The sequence below is a fragment of the Acinonyx jubatus genome, chromosome B2 (assembly GCF_027475565.1).
Source record: "Acinonyx jubatus isolate Ajub_Pintada_27869175 chromosome B2, VMU_Ajub_asm_v1.0, whole genome shotgun sequence".
NCBI lineage: Eukaryota > Metazoa > Chordata > Mammalia > Carnivora > Felidae > Acinonyx > Acinonyx jubatus.
In genome coordinates this window covers 62,194,181-62,212,700 of record NC_069385.1, presented here as the reverse complement: position 1 = coordinate 62,212,700, position 18,520 = coordinate 62,194,181, and the positions used below count along the sequence as shown (strand labels likewise).

At 36.5% G+C, this 18,520-nt stretch overlaps 1 protein-coding gene across 3 annotated transcripts in view; it reads right to left on the bottom strand.

Annotated features, from left to right (window-relative positions):
• FBXL4 (F-box and leucine rich repeat protein 4) overlaps positions 1-18,520 on the bottom strand; it is an 81,806-nt gene that overhangs the window by 22,251 nt on the left and 41,035 nt on the right. For all 3 annotated transcript variants that reach the window (XM_015077793.3, XM_015077794.3, XM_053222444.1), the window contains one exon: positions 16,014-16,227. In XM_015077793.3, coding sequence (XP_014933279.1) covers positions 16,014-16,227 — 214 coding nt within the window. The remainder of the gene's footprint in view (positions 1-16,013; positions 16,228-18,520) is intronic.

Genomic DNA, 18,520 nt, shown 5'->3' with positions numbered 1-18,520 from the left:
CAAATATTGCTTCTCTATCATTTGGTCCGGTTTCTTTTCTTCTGAACTCCTATTACATAAACATAGGAGTCTCCCAAGAACCAGTGCCTAGAGTAGCTTAAAAAGTATGTTCACAGTTCATTCTATACTCCTTCCTTTCAGAGATGGAGCTTACTTAGTTCCTCTCCCTTTGAGTGGGGGCTGGATCTAGTGATTTGTTTCTAACAAAAAGAACATAGCAGAGTGATGGTATGTTAGGTTATTGTGATGATTAATTTATGTGTCAATGTGCCTGGGCCACAGGGTGCCCAGATATTTGGTCAAACATTATTCTGGGTGTTTCTGAGAGGGAGTTTTTGAATGAGATGAACATTCATCTACAGATAAATCAGCAGACTGAAAGCAGATTACTCCCTAATGTGGATGGGCCTCATCTCACCGTCAAAGATCAGAATAGAACAAAAAGCTGACTCTCCTCCAAGTTGAGAGAATTCTTCCTGCCTGGTATCCTTCAACCTGGGACATCAGCTTATTCCTGACTTCAGACTGAAACTGAAACATCGACTGTTCCTGGGTCTCAAGTCTGCCAGCCTTCAGACCAGAAACACTGGCTCTCCTGGTTTTCAGGCCATTGAACTTGGACTGAACTACACCATTGGCTCTCTGAGTCTCCAGCTTGCTGACTTATCCTGTGGGCTTTTTGACTTGCCAGCCTCCATAATCATGTAGGCCAGTTCCTTAGAATAAAGCTATACACACACACACACACACACACACACACACACACACACACACACCCTCTTATTTCTATGTCTTTGGAGAACCCTGACTAATACTGTTATAAAAGGCTATTGCTCCTCTTAGTTCCCATCTCTCAGTCAGGAAAAGCCAGCTGCCATGTCAGAAGGACACTCATGAGGCCTGTGGACAGGCTCGTGTAGAGAGAAACAGAGGTCTCTGGCCAACAGCTAAAGAGGAAGTCTGCTAATAGCCATGGGTGTGAGTTTGGAAGCTGGTCTTCCAGCTGTAGTTAAGCTCTGAGATGAGTGCAACCTTGTTGGACACCCTGAGCCCAAACTATCCAGCCAAACAGCTCCCAGATTCCTGAGAAGTTATGTTAGATGATGAATGTCAGCCTTTCCAAGACACTCAGTTTTGGGGTAGCCTATAGATAACAATAAATAAATAATACAGTGACTAGCACATAGAGTAGACACAGTATATATTTATTACGGCAATGAACAGGATTACTATGAGGATTAAGTGAGGTGTATGTGTGCATGTACGTATGTATGTGTATGTGTGTGTATATGCGTGTGTGTGTATATACATATATATATTTAATGCATACAAACTACATATAATAGTGCTTGACATCCAAAGCTTTTACAAGTTTAAGTGCATTCCTCAAACCTTTCTAATTTAGCAATATCTTTGTGTCCAATTTAGAACTTAATCATTTTTTTATTATAATGACTATCATTTATTTCCTAGATTTCTAACTAGCTCTTTACCACAACTACTTGCTCTTGCTGTTTCACTCTATGTTCCATAATTTCTTGTTCCATTTTAAAGGATGCTTTCATTTACTTCTTTGAACTCCCATCCCCAGACTTCACTCTTTGTATTCTTCCCTGTCTAATGGTCTTGCAGACTGCCTCTGTCTGGAACCAGGACTTTTCCTTTTTTTTCTTTTTTTAGAGGGAGAGAGAGACAGTGAGTGAGCATGAGCAGGAGAGAGGGGCTGCTCCATGCTCAGAGCAGAGCCTGACGCAGGGCTCGATCCCATAACCCTGGGATCATGACCTGAGCTGAAATCAAGAGTCAGATACTCATCCCACTGAGCCACCCAGGTGTCCCCAGAACCAGGACTTCTACTGAAAGTGCAGTGGTCCTGCTCTGCAGTGGTACCAGAGATACTGTAAAACCAGGAGAGGCTCGGCTCAGTTCTGACAATGAGGTACAGCCAATGCCAGGTCACTATATACTTTTTGTTGTATGTGCCCAGGCCCAAATCCCTCCTTTCTCTAAGATTTCCATCCAACCCCTGGGGTGGCTTGGACAGTCATGTAACACAGTCCCCTGACTCTGACTACCCCCGTGTTGGGACAGTAAGATTCTCTTTTATCAAGAGATGAACTCCTGTTAAATCAGTTCTTCTAATTAAAGGTAAGAGTAAGAAAAAAAAATGTATTGCCAAGAACGCCGTATTAATCTGTCTTGACTATTCCTTTGAGGAGCCACGTGTATTCCTTACTGCCTAGCTTACCAATTATAATTTTGAGGCACAGACAATACACTTCTGAATTCAAATTCTCATAATTACGTAACTACGACACATCTTGTGTAAAGGTAGATGCATTCTAGAGGAATTACAAGCCGTGGAAGAGGAATTCATGGCATACTATACTTACTCATGCAAATATTGTACAATAACTTATAGTCTGCACATTAAATTGGGAATTAAAAATTCATTTAATGGTAGACAGAACTATTATTTTCATTCCCACCTTAAAGAAGGAGCTAATATAGGATAAAAGATTCATGTTGAATGACATCACACATCTTTGCTAAGTAAGAGCTGTGAGACATGCTGAGACCACCACACGAGGGGATAGAGGTGATGGCTAGGGGGAACAAGGATGGCCTAGGAAGAGATGCTGTGAGGAATATAACAAGGAGTCAACAGAGATCAATAAAAGGGCCGACAGGAAGCACTGAGGTGAACAAGCACAAGTTTACAGTTCCATGACTTTCTCCAGCAGAGCTCATGAGAAGCCCGAGACTGTGGGAGTACCCAGGTTTAGAAAACACAACAATAGTTTGCAGTCTCTCTAAATCCATTTAACCAATTTCCTCCTAGAAAAGGTTTAGGATATTCTCTCTCTATGCTGTTAGTATTCAGAATTAAAGTTCTGCTATTGATGATGAAGCAAAGAGAAGAAATTCTTTGTTTCCAAATATAAAAGGGTCTGATTTGGCAGAGACCACAAACTCAATGACTTAGAGCAGGAGTTGACAAACTACTGCCCCAACGCCAAATCCAGCCCACTGCCTGCTTCTGTAAATAAAGTTTAACTGGAACAATGACACACCCTATCATTTATGTATTGTCTATGGCTATTTTTACACTACAACAGCAGGTTGAATGCATCGACACTTACACATACGACCTGCAAGGCCTAACACATTTACTATCTGGGCCTTCACAGAAAAAGTTTGCCCACCCCTACTGAAGAGAACAATTCTATCACACTGAGTACTTGCGCTTCTAGAACACACAAGTGGATGGATTAAGGCTACATTAGCAAGTATGCCGTGAAAAAGGCATTCAGAAATAAAAAAGTGAAAAAATCGTATGAACCTCTGATTTAAGACTTAAGATATCTATTAGGTCCTAAAGTCCACAAATTCTGCTGGTTAGTTCAGTAAAATTCAATAGGAACACAAGAGTAGCTCTATAAAATCAAAATACAATTTATTTAAATAGTTATCAGCTTTAATAATGCAAGGCAGGAGACGCGTTTTCAAATGAGTTTGTCATTTTTAAACAAAGGCCAACCTTATTTAAATTGCCATGGAAAGGAGTCCACTAAGGAGTGACTGGATCCATGTTAATTTCTCCTACAGAATTATCAAAACATACCCTAAGTGAATGCTGGCATCTAGTAGAATACATGTTCCTAAAAAAAGAATCCCTTTGCATTCCACCTATAATCTACCTACTAACCCTGTTCAAAAGCTCCAAAATCCAACAGATAACTATTACTCACAGAGAATTATTATTAATGCCTCTCCTTGCTATAAGGAAATTTAGTAAGAGGTAAAAGAAGGAAATTCAAATTTTCATTCACATTTTTTTTAAGAAATGCTACCCATACACTACATAACCTTCTATCCTCCAGACTTTGAAAGTACTAAGCAAAAATACTTAGTAAGATGGTAACTGATGTTTATTATACTCACATATAAGTTTTAGACAGTCCAGGTTTATGGCTTAGTAGAGTTCTACTTATGCATACCGTGTACATTTCATGATACAGTGAGACATTGGTTAATCAATGTTTGCAGTACTGTGTTTACCATTTTACATTAATACAGGTTTATAGTTGTTATAACTAGTTTATGACCTTTGTTGCTCAGTTAAAATTAACTGTTGCTTATCTTCAGTAAAGAATTTAACCCTTAATTATAACACTCTTACTATAGGAAGATGGGATTCCAAATCAGTATTCTCTAACTCTAAGAAAATGACTCCTAGAAAGCATTCTAAAGGAACATTATAGGGACACTTGGGTGGCTCAGTCGATTAAGCATCTGACTTCCTCTCAGGACATGATCTTGTGGTCTGTGGGATCAAGCCCTGCATCGGGCTCTGTGCTGACAGCTCAGAGCCTGGAGCCTGCTTCGGATTCTGTGTCTCCGTCTCCCTCTCTGCCTCTCCCCTACTCGTGCTCTATCTCAAAAGTGAATGAACATTAAAAAAAAAAAATTGAAGCAACATTAAAATAAGTTTATGTATTACAGATATATATTAGCTAAAATATAGAGACTAGTGACATCACCTGATCACAAACAAATGTACATTCACTGACCGTGATATATTTCAAACACAACAGAGTAATGAGATGGGATTTTATACAAGTATATTCCCTGCATGAGTATTCATAAATTTGCATAACAAGTATCACCAAAGAAATCCAAAGAACACAATCAATTAGTAGAATTTAAAATACACATGTATGTATGGGTGACTGGCTGACTCAGTAGAGCATGTGACCCTTGAACTCTGGGTCATGAGTTCAAGCCCCACATTGGGCATGGACGTTACTTTAAAAAAAAAAAAGTATACACTGTATATATGAATCTTTCTTCAATTTAATTTTTTTTTTTGCCCCAGTATCCCAATCTTAATAAATTTGAGGAAGGGGAATATGGAATCAAAGTTGAAGCATTTTGAGAACTATTTAAAGCACTTGAAACTAACTATATGCAGAAACAATCATCGTTCCAGAGTATTTCAGTTCAATTACTTTATAGAGATTTGCTATAAACCATCTACTGCAAATTATTCTCTTTTATACAGTCCAAATATACAATACAGTATAGGTTATACAATGATACACAATCACAACTTGAAAATAATTTTGTCTTTTATACCTTAAACTTTAAGATCAACATTGTGGTGGAAAAGTTAGACTTCTCATTGATTTCTAAAAAGAAAAGGCTAAAGACCATAAATGACATAAATTAATAAAGCTCTTACACCTACCTTCGAGGAAAAAAAGGAAAGCTTTCTAAAACTAACTAGAGTTAAAGCTACCCTAGACCAAAGACTCAGAAATTTGGCTATATGGTACAAGTTTCAAAATAAGGTTCAAATAATTTAAATTCCAAAAGCCCATCTGTGTGACAGAACAAAATCTAAGACTAAACCACACACGTTTGCCTTGCTCTGTAGTCTCATTTCAGAACCATTTTACTATTGTAGTGGATCTCTCCTATAATCATACAGTTGAATGCATCTTTGCTCACAGATGACTAGGCTGATCAATTTCCATATCAATCCATAATGGGTGATGGCAGATATCTACAGTCACAAAGTCAGGGCAGTTTCCACACCAGCTGGACTTGACAGTAACCTTACTGAGTATATAAAAAAAGAATGTTTCAATCAGAGGGGTAGAAGGGCTGGACTGTCAAAGAAGCATGTAAGAGGAGTCTGAGGCATATGCTGGTTGACACTGTTCGTCTAAAGAGAGTGTACTAGTGCAAAGACTTTATTTATCTTCTTTCCTTCCTGTTGAGATGAAAGTGTCAACCTGTTCTGTGCTGATGCCTTTAATCATTTAAGTCACATAACTAATTCTCAGTGTTCTCATTCTAAACTCACCAAGTAAGTCTTGTAACTATAGTTTCCCTAGTGGCATGCCAACAGTGAGAGAATATGCTGATCAGCTATCTCTAATGAATGATGTCCTTTCCAGGTAGATTTCTTCTACCCGATTTACTGGTGGATGATAACAAGTCTGACCCCCAAGAGATGACACTCTCTCTATATCCCACCTCACTGCACGGACAAGTTAGGCTTCTTGACCCTGAATGAACCGCAGCCTATTCTCTCAGGCCACATATACTCAACCCCACCAAAAGCCTCATATTCCCACTGGAACTTCTATAAAGCCTATCAGGATAAAGAAAAGTATAGATATATTCTTGCCTGGAGACATATATTAAAGGCTTTAAAAATTGTTAACTTTAGTATATGATAGTTAAGTTATATAGAAGTTATTAAAAATCTTAACTTTTAAGCTATTTAAGAACAAAGTAATTATTAATCTTTTTGTTTTATGTGTTATCTAGCCAAATTAATCTGTCTGAAGTGGACTGCATTTTAGGTGGCAGTTAGCTAATGGTGCCCTGCATTAGTCAATTTACATGACCAGCATAGGTTTTTTCTATTTCAGTTTCTCCTCTTGGTCTTGGTTGTCTACACTGACTCTGTTAAGTGAGAGGCCATCCCTTTCATTTGAGTTTATTAGCTGCACTGGTTCCATTAAAGGAAAGGCCATCCCTGCTTCTACTTCCCAGTATAAAAAATGTGCTCTTTAAGTCAAGTAAGAATGCAGTAAGGAGGCCACCATTATCTCTGTGTCAAGAAGCAAATTCATGTCATTAAATCAAGCCAAACTGTTTTCAAAAGACAGTTCATATATCTTTAGTGGGAAAGCCCAGGCGCTTTCACCAATAGACGGGGTCGGATGCATTTTTACCTACATATCTACTCTGCCAAATGAACTGGTACAGAAAGCAGAAAATACAAGGAGAGTGCTGATATCCAAGAGAAGTAAAGATCAACTACTTTTGTCGTCTTCTAGTTGATGAAGGTGAAGCCAGTGGGGTCCTTGAAACTGTCGTCCCTGCCTAGTAGGCCAAGTAAACAGTTGCTGAACCATACTTTCGGATTACTGTCATACACTAGTCCCCCACAATACCTATAATCAGTTTTTTCACTTCTTCAGATTCTTTCAATTTATGCTCTATCATTCTTGAAGTGAGGCAATCAAAACTGGATGCAGGTGTTCCATTTATAACTCCAACTTTTAAAAAACACACTTGGTTTTCTTGTCTGCTGCTAAGCAACAGAATGACATTCTTACTGAGCTACTATCATGCCCCATCTCACACCCATTCCAGATATTTTTTTTTCTACAAACAAAGAAAAGGTAAACAGGTCCAAACTTCCACCGCTAATCCACATTGTTTTAGTAAATGCACATGACCTCTCTCCAAGACACTTTTTATGCAATATGTGAAAAAGTTGTTGTTATGCCATCCTTTACAAACTGCATTAGTTTATTAAGGCTGCTACAACAACGTACCATGCACTAGGTAGTTTTAACAACAGAGATTTATTTTTGCACAATTCCGAAGGCTGGAAGTCTGAAATCGAGGTGTCAGAAGGGTTAGCTTCTTCTCAAGCCTCTCTTCTTCCCTTGTTTTCACATGCTCTTCCCTCTGTGCTTCTTTGTATCCTAATCTCCTCTGCTTATAAGGACACCTGTCATATTGGATTAGGCCCCACCCTGATGACCTCATATAACCTTAATTACCTCTTGAAAAACCCTTGCTCCAAACACACTCACATTATGAGGTACTGGGAGTAGGACTGCAACATATGAATTTTAGGGAGATACAGTTCAGCTCATAACACAAGTATTTAACAGTAGGTTACAGATACATGTCCGTTTAGAAGTAAAGAACTGTATCTTCTAATTTATTTTCAAATGGTTCAGGAAAAAATTATGCATATGGTAAGGGAATCTACTTTTTATGCTACATTTCTTTAAGTCTAAAATTAGTTTGAAATTAAAGGTTTCCTTTTAAGTATTCCAAGGTCTATTTAATGAGTTAAATTTTTACAGCCCTCCTCTCACGAAAAGACATCATCGTATATGGCAGGAGAAATGCTTGCAATCAGTGTTTATCAAACATAAAAAGAATCTAGTGAACAGAGAAGAAAAGGACCAAAGGGACTGAAACAAAGTACGTCCCATCTTTATACATCTATAGCTTTAGTATATATAATATACTAAATATATACTATAATATAGCTATAGTATATACATCATTATACATTATAGCTACCCTTTCGTCATGGATAGCAGAAGATCCTAAGTACAACAAAGCTTCCTTCCTGTCTGTTCTAAGTTCCCACCTTTTGTCTAAAAGATCCACCTAAAAGATCCACCAAATTCATTACAAAGAAAATTACCCTATTTATCAACCCACTTCACTAGTCATTCTGGGATCATACAGTAAACAAGGCCTAAGTCTTGGCTGGAGGGTCATTTCTCCCAATAAGGTTGCACAACAGACCATTCTCCAACCAAACACACACCTGTGACGTTCTTGGATGCATGTAGGCTTACTGCACACCAGCCTGCTTTGTCTCTCTTTATCGTAGTATTAGCTTGTTCTTTACTAGGCATATGTTTACTGCTCTTTGTATCTACTGAATTCCAACAAGTGTATACCACTGACTCTGCAAATAGCTTATTTAGTGATGTTTTTTGGTTGATGTTTTAAGAAGACATTTGTTATTTCTCTGATGAAACCAGTTCCCATCTCAACCCTAAACACATCTAAAAAATGAAAAAGATCTCATGAAACAAATGAACAAAACAGGTTGAACTATACTGCATTATCTTTTAGGGCTAAAACTTCTGAACAAATACAGATCTGTTCAAATATTTTCTTCTACGTTTTTCAAGTTGCAGACCTAACTGTCCATCTGTTCAACAGATATGCTTATCTACTAATGAAAAAATGAATTGATAAGAGATAGCTATCACTCATTCATTCAACAGAAGTTTACTAAATACCTACTATGTACATTCACTATAATGAACGCTGTTCTATGCACTAGTCGTGAAAAAAAGTAAACAGTCAAAAACATGGTCCTTCCCGTCAAGGAGATTTTAATTTAGGAATGAACATTCCTTTCACCAGAAATAAATCAAAAGGGTAAAAGAGATAATTCAGCCTCAATCTCCCTTCACACATGATGGAAAAGATACTTCTATTTAGGAAGATATACAAGAATACTTGACGAAGGTGGGAATATTTGTGCAGGACTATGCTGGGTAAATCTATAGTATCATTTCCACAACTATACAGGTCCATCTAATTTATAAAGTGTGGGTTTGTTTGTTTGTTTTTTTTTTTTTTGAAATACGTATGACCTAATTTGGTCTTTTCAATAGTTTATGTGATAGGGTAAATTTGGCTTTTTTTTAATAGATAAATAAACTTTTAGCTTAGTACAAGTGGCTTACCCAAACACATAAATCTTTTAAGTGGAAAAGCCAAGATAAGGACTGAGTTGTATGACTTGGGTCTATGATACAGACTAAATAACAAATATCTTTTCAGTTTTTAAATTATCAAATAGTGTGTGAATCAGATACTTGAATCCTACTGCTAAGCAAAAGTTTTAATCATAGCTAAAGTCTCAACAAGATCCTACTGCTGCCTTCTCTCACTGCAGGGTACTGGCCATAGTCAGCCAAAGCAGTGGAACTGGGCAGAAAATCTTTTTTTTTTTTTTTTTTAATTTGATAAACTTGATTCATTGTAATTTGTAAATCTAAGGTATACAGTGAGTTACTTTAATACTTTTATATATTGAAATACAATTACAATTGAAACAATATTTGTAATTGTATCATTACAGTATTATTGTCTATACTCATTATACTGTGCATTAGATCTCTTAAACACCGTCAATCTTACCCTCCCCCCACCCTCTATTCCCGGTAACTACCATTTTATTCTGTTTCATCTATTTATGGGTTTGACTTTTTTAATGAACTAGGCCAGGTAAAGGTTGGGCTCAAAAATTGGTGACAATGGCACTGGGACTTATTTTAAGGTTGCTCTCAGTTTACTACCAAAGCAGCAATCAAGCAATATGAAGGATATGAACCACAATACAACCCCAGCTCCTGACAAAGTTACCCATGAGGTTCATGAGGCTCAAGCAGCCTTGATGGTGAAATATGTCAGGAAGAGAGAAGCCCACTACCCTGGGCTCACGACCCGTTTCACCACTGGCTCACAAGGGGCCACGTCAGCATGTCAGGATCTATCCACTGGCATATCAGGCAATTCTGACCCGATTATACTTTCATTCTCCTGGGTTCTCAGTCTTATTGAGTAATCAGAACTGCAACATGCCTGGCTATGCCTAACAACTTAGGAACATACCACCTAGACATCAACAACACATAGTTTTACCTGCTAAAATTATTTGGGGGATTATGTGTCCCAATGCTACTGTCCACTAGGGTATAACATTGAGAAGTGGCCTATGTAACCCATTTGCTTAAAGCATTATTATGTATTGATTCCACAAACTATTACTTAAATTTTCTAAATGTAATTTAAATAATTGTTATTTATAAATGCAGAGTAATTAAGACTTCAAAGTAAGTTTGTTTATAATAAAAATAAAAGACAAGAATTCCACTTCCTTGTAGAAGTTTCAACTACAAAATATTTATAGAATATAACTTACTAGTTTGCATTTTACACTGGATCACAATGTTGTGTATGTTAGTTACAATGTTATATTTCCTTACCAATTGCAAATCTTTTCTAATAGGTAGTAAGGAAAAATCTCTAGTTTAAATAGAGGCAGTCAAGTTCTTAGAATAACCACCATTCTGTGCTTTTACATAGCATACAATTTTAACTATGACACTGAGACCACCAAACTTGGGTTCAAATCCTGACTCTAACATATTGCTCTGTGTCACTGGGAAGGTTACTAATCTTTTGGAACCTTCATTTGATCATCTGTAAGATGAGAATGACACCTACTTTCACTGGACTAGTGCAAAGAATTAAATAATACGCAAAATGTCTAGGACAGCAAACAGAGTACATTCAGTAAGCTTTCCCAAACACTGGGGCTAAAACCCAGGTCTCCAACATCCTCTAAAGCTTTGCTCACTAGGCACACAGACTTAAGTCTTATAAAATGGCACAGATGTATTATGTTTATTAGTGTAAATTATATACAGGCCTGTAAAGTATAACTCTACGACACCATCAATCTGATCTCTCTGAAGTTAAATGCTATAACAGACTCAACATTTAATACTACTAATTTTTGCTTATTTAAAAAATTTGTAGAATTTAGAAAAACAGGCAAAAGTGGCACTGGATAATTTGTATTGCTTGTTAAGAAAAAAAAAAAAACTCTCCCAGGAAGTTCAAATTTGTTTTGTTTATTTTTTTCTTCTCATATATTTCCTCGGAGCAGACAGAGGCATTTAAAATTAATTGCTGTTCCTTTTTTTCAAAACAGTTCATAACATCTGAATGTACTGCCAATGATTACACGGGAGGTTCAGAGAGAAGCCAAGCCCCTAAATCTTGTCTTATTCCCTGTTTGTTCTCCATCCACCAACATCACTGAGTGTAGGACAGAAGTGTACATTCATGGAAGAAAGAAGGGGGTGACATAATGCCGTGCCTAAGTGACAAGGGAGGTGTTTGCAGATTGATATGAATGCCAGTGTTGTAGCTTCTGCTTGTTTTAAGAGACCAGAGGACTGTGCTGCCCTCTCCCTTTATTCCTGTGACCTACTGAGTGCCCACGTCAGCATCTGATACAGATCCCAAGGATGAGAAGACACTAGAAGTGAATACTAAGTATAGGTAGAGAGCACTGAATATAGACTCGAGAAGCAATAAAAGTAAACACTGCCTGGGTAAATTTTTCCCAATTTTGAATTTTCCCATTTACAGCACTCAAATGGCATTATTTTTATTTTACTGTAAGTTAATTGTAAATCATTAAAATGTAACTTTATAAATTTTTTATACACTCAATGTAATTGAGAAATTGTATAAATTGTATAAAATAAATGTATAAATTATTTTTATAATATTTTAGCAGATGGACCTACAACACAAATTTTATTTAATGCATTCCTACAATGATTTTACATCTGTGTTTAAGTAACCGAGGGAAGCTGGAGATGATGCTTGCCATCTAGAGTTAGGTATGTATAGATCTCCACTCTGGAGATAGGAAATCTTCTCAGGCTTTTACAAATCACACTTCTTAAAAAATATACTCGTATGTGGAATTTAAGAAATGAAACAAAGGAACAAAAGAAAAAAGAGACAAACAAAAAAACCACACTCTTAAATACAAAGAACAAACTGGTGGTTGCCAGAGGAACGGTAGACGGGAGGATGGGTAAAACAGAAAAAGGGGATCAAAAGTATACTTAACACAATGAGCACTAATGTACAGAATTGTTGAATCATTATATTGCATCCCTGAAACTAAGAAAAGAAAATGATTTTAACAATATATAGTCATATTCTATCAGTTTCTTGAGGTAAATTAAAGAAAACTGGATTACTTCATGATTTCCTGACACTTAGATGTTGTTGATATAGAACATTTCAAAAGCATCCCACAGGCTATACATTTTTTAAGGTATCTAATTTATTTTTTAAATTAACCAATTAATTAATTTTTATTCTCAAGTTAGTTAACACACAGTGTAGTCTTGGCTTCAGGAGTAGAACCCAGTGATTCTTAAAAATCACCATAGATGTAAGGTGCCTAGCAAGTTAGTATAATTTCTTGTTTTTATCCTATTCTTCTTCCTGAAGATTCACTGAATAATTAACTGTGCTATATTTCTTCTTAAAGTTAAATTTCACCGGAAAATTTTTAAATGGGGCATGATCTTGCTCAGAGGACCTCAGACTTTATAGTACATAGGCCAATAAAAGAGTTAATATATCAATAAAAATAAGGTATGGCATAATTTAAGAATGGACAGACCTACCCAAGAAAAGATAGATAGCTGACAATTTTACACTCACAAATGGTAAGTCATTTCACGACAGACCAATTAAAACATGGGCTAACACTATACTTTAACATGCATTCAGGGATAACGGTCCTTTTATTTCACAAAAGAAGAATCTGGGAATATGAGAGACTGTGTGACTCAACCTAGATCATGAAGCTTGTCACTGGGCCAGAACCAGAATAAGTCTTCTTTCCACTATACCAGGTTATCGGTTAAACTCTGGCTAAACATTGTGCCCCAAACTGAAAATACTGTATTAAACAGACGCTCTTATACTCACATACTTTCAGGCTTCCATAGATTAGAAAAAACGCCATGTCTACACAAGGGTATATACTCTGATCTACCAATAAAAAAGGCTATATACCCAGATGGTCGTATAGGTCAATTCTAGAACAGATAATTCCCATCTATCAAAGCTATTCCAGATCAAAGAAAAAAATGGGGGTTTCCCATATCATTTTGTTGCGTTGTCATAATTCTAGCCTCAAACCTGATAAAACAGCAGGAAAAGGAGAACTACGGCTCAATCTCACTTAATAAGGCAGATGTAAAAATTATTTATAAGTATAAATCCTTAAAAGATACTAACTATGAACCAGGCACTGCTATAGAACTTCATGTATAGTAAATCATTTAATCCTCACAAAAACTCTCTGTGGTGCATACTATTATTATCTCCATTTTACAGGAGGGAAAGCTGAAGTACAGGAGGTCAAGAAACTTCCTCAAGGTAACAATTCATAAGTGATAAAGCTAGAATCCAAATTCAGGTTAATTTGGCTCCAAAATATTAGGAAATTAACCCAGCTTTGTATTAAATTAAAAACATGTAGGGAGGCAAGGACTATTCGACATAAGTCATTATACTGAGATGAAAGAAAAAAGATGAATGTATCAATGGAGGCTTAATATACATTTTTGATAAAATATTCTTAAGCAAACAAAAATTATAAAGACTATTTATCAGAAAGCAATATCAAACAACATATAAACTCAGTAAGCTGCATGAGGAGTTGTCTATTTAGTTCGATACTAAAGTTCCAGTGCCTAAAACAGTACCTAGCACATAATAGTCAAACGTTTGTTGTATAGATGTTTTTAAAATGAAACATTAATGACATTCTGACCACATTAAAAATAACACCGGTACACCTGTTATGACTCTATTGCTGCACATTATTTATTAATTTCTATCTAATAAAGCAACACTTTAAATACTAAAAAAGACAAGGTATAGTAATTTTGAGATTAGGTAATCGTATCATTAGAAAATCCAAAAGACATAAATAAAAATTAGAACAATTATAAGCATTCAGGAAAGTGAGCAGATACAAGATAATGATACAAAAACAATGAACTTTAACAATAACCTATTAAAATTAAATAGAAAACAGTACCTGAGACTACAAAATGCAAAAGATAAACCTTTTAACTAGAAAGATACAAAATCTAAGTGAAGAAAACAACAATACGCCCTTTCTTGGACATAAAGCAAGGCTTACGTGACAGACAGGAAGCCTTATTAAAAAGCAAAATGAAATAAAACGAATACACTTCTGATAAAATCCCTTGCCAAAAGCTGTAAGTGGCAGAAGAATATACAAGGATTAAAAAAAAAAGGTTTAAAAGCTTAGAAATGAGACTTCCCCCACCATAGAGTAAAACACGCTACAAAACTACCATGATGGTACTATTATCACTACTACTATTACGTGCAGCTAATGTTTATTGAGAGTTTACTATGTTCTAGGCACCCTTTAAGCGCTTTACACGTAATTTAATTCTCACAGTGACCCTAATATCTGTATTTTTAGTCTCTCCATTTTAGAGAAAAGGAAACGGAAATACCAGAGGTTAAATACCAGAGGCTGACCAAGGTAACACTCAAGACAGGCAAGAGTTCGCTATCGTGGGAAAACTACCGGTATCCCATTTTGGAAAAGTAATTTGGTTATTTTATTCATTCACTTAATAAATACTTATCAAAGAGCCAATCTTTACCAAGTACTATTCTAGATGTTGGAAACACAGCAATGAAAAAGACAGACAAGGCTCCTACTCTCGTAAAATTTATATCCCAGTGTAAGGAGACAGATAATAGCAAGAAAACAAAATCATTTCAGAGTGATACAGATGCTAGAAAGGAAATAATACTGGATAAAATGAAAGGAATGAGCCAGAAAGGGGCTACCTTTTTATCAATGTCCAAGAAGTGATCTCTGAAAAAAAAAAAAAAATACTTGAGTTGAACACTGAGCTAAGAAAAGGGCAGCCATGTAATAAGCTAGAAAACATTCTAGACAGGCAGAAGGGCTGGGACCAGATCAGAATGTTCAAGTAACAGAAAGAAGGCCAACATGACTGAAGAAAAGTAAACAAGTATATGACAGTAAGTGGCCCCTAGTAGGTCCCAGCCACATACTCTTTGATCCAGTAATACCACTTACAGGATTCTATCCTACAGCAATAACAGCATGTATATGCAAATTTCTGCACAAAACAATGTTATTGCTAGATAGCTTATAAAAGGAAAACAACTGGAAAAACCTGAATGTTGATCACTTGGGAAATGGCTGAATAGACAGATTATGGTATAACCTACACTACACAGTTAGTGGAAAGTGTCAGGTGGTATATGTAGAGATCTGGAAAAAAGTCCTAGAGATGTTACATGAAAAAAGAAAGTAGGTCAATACACATGACAAGATTCCATTTTTCATTAATGAGCCTCCTAAAATATGGTATCAAGAATTTTAACTCCTAAGTCTGGCCCTGGCTAAATTCCACTTTGCTTCTTAGCCCTCCTGCATACTATCATTCTGCCTCTTTTTCTAATTCATTCCCTGCCAGCATTTCAGCTCATGTCAGCCCATTGCTTATTACATGAACAGTATTACAAAAATTTTAAGAACACAGAGAAGAACCTCTTCCTATAATTATAAAAACAACACAATACACTTGAAATAATTTTGAAATGACTGAATCAGTTCTATTGATTTTAGAATAGTCAGGTGGCATCATAATCTATTTAAAAATCAGAAAGCACATTATCATGAGCAATTACAGGCAACTAAGTATTCGGTTGGCTATCACAGTAGCAAAGACATAAAGGATGGTTATTCTTACCTCTATTTTTGTTCTATAGAGAACAAGTCGTCTAAGACCGCATAATTTGGCAATGTGGTTGAAAGCTTGAGGTGGTAATTTATCACAGGATGAGAGATTTAAGTCCTGTAAATTTGGACACATCTCAGAAATAATCTCCAAGCAAGTTTCATTAAGAAAGTGGCTACAGGATAATTCCAGGCGCACTAATTCAGATCCACAAACCTTTAGAAACCTGTAAAAACAATGTTCCATGTGAATTTTGTAAAACTAAATGATACTTTTACAAGTACACTGGAATTACCTCAACTCTTAATAGGCACCTTCAGAAGAATGGATTTCTACTAGGGAAAATGTAAAGCTCGTTTCACTTAAATTCTCATTTACTGCTTACCGAAATAGGCATGATTAGGCTAAAATAAATCAACCTGATATGATAAGATGTATTCACATCATAGAAAAAGTCAGCCAATGCTAAGTGAAAAATTAAGAAAGCAAAGAATGCATTTCTCCCATCTATCTAAAATTCACACCTGAGTTTGTAGAGCCAAAATCCAAAAACATAACAAAACTCTTAGAAGATATTTCCCCCTAAACAATATCCATTCAGTGCTGGATAATTTACTTTGAATATGACACACAAAGTGAAAGCTTTAATTAAATGACTTCAAAATACATCAGACCAACCTCCTCTTAACTAAGGAAATGTGGAATTGGTTTAACCATACTATTGTAATGTTCCTTACGTTTGTTACTATTTACCATACTGATGCTGAAATTATTACAAGATATTCAACTACAGCTTCGCGTAAAGTACACAGAAATTATTCAACACGGTGGACATAAAATTCCGTATCAGATTGGTAATAACAATATTTATCTTAGTTGCATTACAGATGGGGGGGGGGGGAACAGCCCTGTCCATAATCATCATCTGAAAATAATATAAAAGGAGATGTGAGTCTAAGAGTATCTGAATCCATGAAACTTTATCACCTAAGCAAATTGAACCCTTAAGTGTACCAAATCATCCCTGTCCAGGTCTCTCGACATTTTCTTGCCTATGACAATGTCACATCAGTGACATACTGTTAGTTTATTTATGTCACATCTTTTTTCCTCATTAGCTTTCAAATACACATATAAAATAAAATTGACTAAATCAATCACGAAAATAAAAGAAATAACACTAAAGGATTAATTTTTGGCCCTTTTCCACTACTTCCAAGCATGTGACCTTGGAAAAGGCATTTACCCAAGTCTTAGCATTTTCTCAGCTGTAAAAGGCAGACGAGAATTACATAACAGCACTCACCACACTGCCTCATGGTTTTGAACATCAAACAATATGTGAAAGCAGTTGGTAAAGGTCAAAGCACCCCACAAACATTAAAATAAAAGTTAAATCGTGGCCAACTCACATTCAAACAACAATAAAAAAATTCAGTTGCTACCAATTTATTTTAAATGTTGAAAATAACTATTGCCCACGTATCTTATTTACACCTGAACGCCATTTATTCTCAATCCAATGCAATATATGTTCTGTTCTCCCTAAATTCGCCCTTTCCTTTTAAATGCCAAATTCAGTGCCCTTTCTTTTCAGTGCTTGAATTATTTGACTTATTGTGGCATTTTGCACAACTGCCCATCCCTTCCTTAAGATTCCTTGACACTCCTCAAGCTACTCCCTCTCCCAGATTTCTTCAAACCCATCCCCCTACTGTTACCTTTGCTAAATTGAATTAGGTAAACTGCAATTTGCATCAATCACATTCATTAATTCATTAAACAAATATTTATTGAGCTCCTAGTAGGATCTAGGCATTTCTCTGGGCACTGGGGAGTTAGCAGTGGACAAAACAAAGTCCCTGCTCTCGGGCGGCTTACCACATTTTGGTAGGAGGCAGGCTATAAACAAGTAAATGAGTAAAACAAATAATAAGTGAAAAATGTGTCGGGGCGCCTAGGTGGCTCAGTAGGTTAAGCATCCAACTTCAGCTCAGGTCATGATCTCACGGTTCGTGAGTTCGAGCCCTGCACTGGGCTCTGCACTGACAGTGCTTGGGATTCTCTCTCTCCCTCTCTCTCTCTCTCAAAATAAGTAAATAAACTTTAAAAAAAAAAATGAAAAGTGTCAAGGAGGAAATAAAAGCAAGGAAGGGCAACAGGAAGTATCAAGGGTAGATAGGGTGGTTGGAGACACCTCACTGAGATGAATCAAGACCCAAAGGAAGTAGCAGTATAAGCAAAGCAGGTATCTGGGAAAGAACTTTCCAGGCCGAGGGAAAGGCAAGCACAATGGCTCAGGGGCAGGATACCACACAGACTGAGGAAATGTGAAGAGACTAATGCAGGAGGTACAAAGTGAGGAGGAGATGAGGCGCAGGTCAGAGAGATAAGAGGCAGTTCATATAGTGTCTACGTTTTACTTTGAGGGGGATGGCCTTCTCAATCATCAGAGGGTCTTGAGCAGAGGAGTGACACAAACTCCTTGTGTTTTAGCAGGATCACTCTCGCTTCAAGGT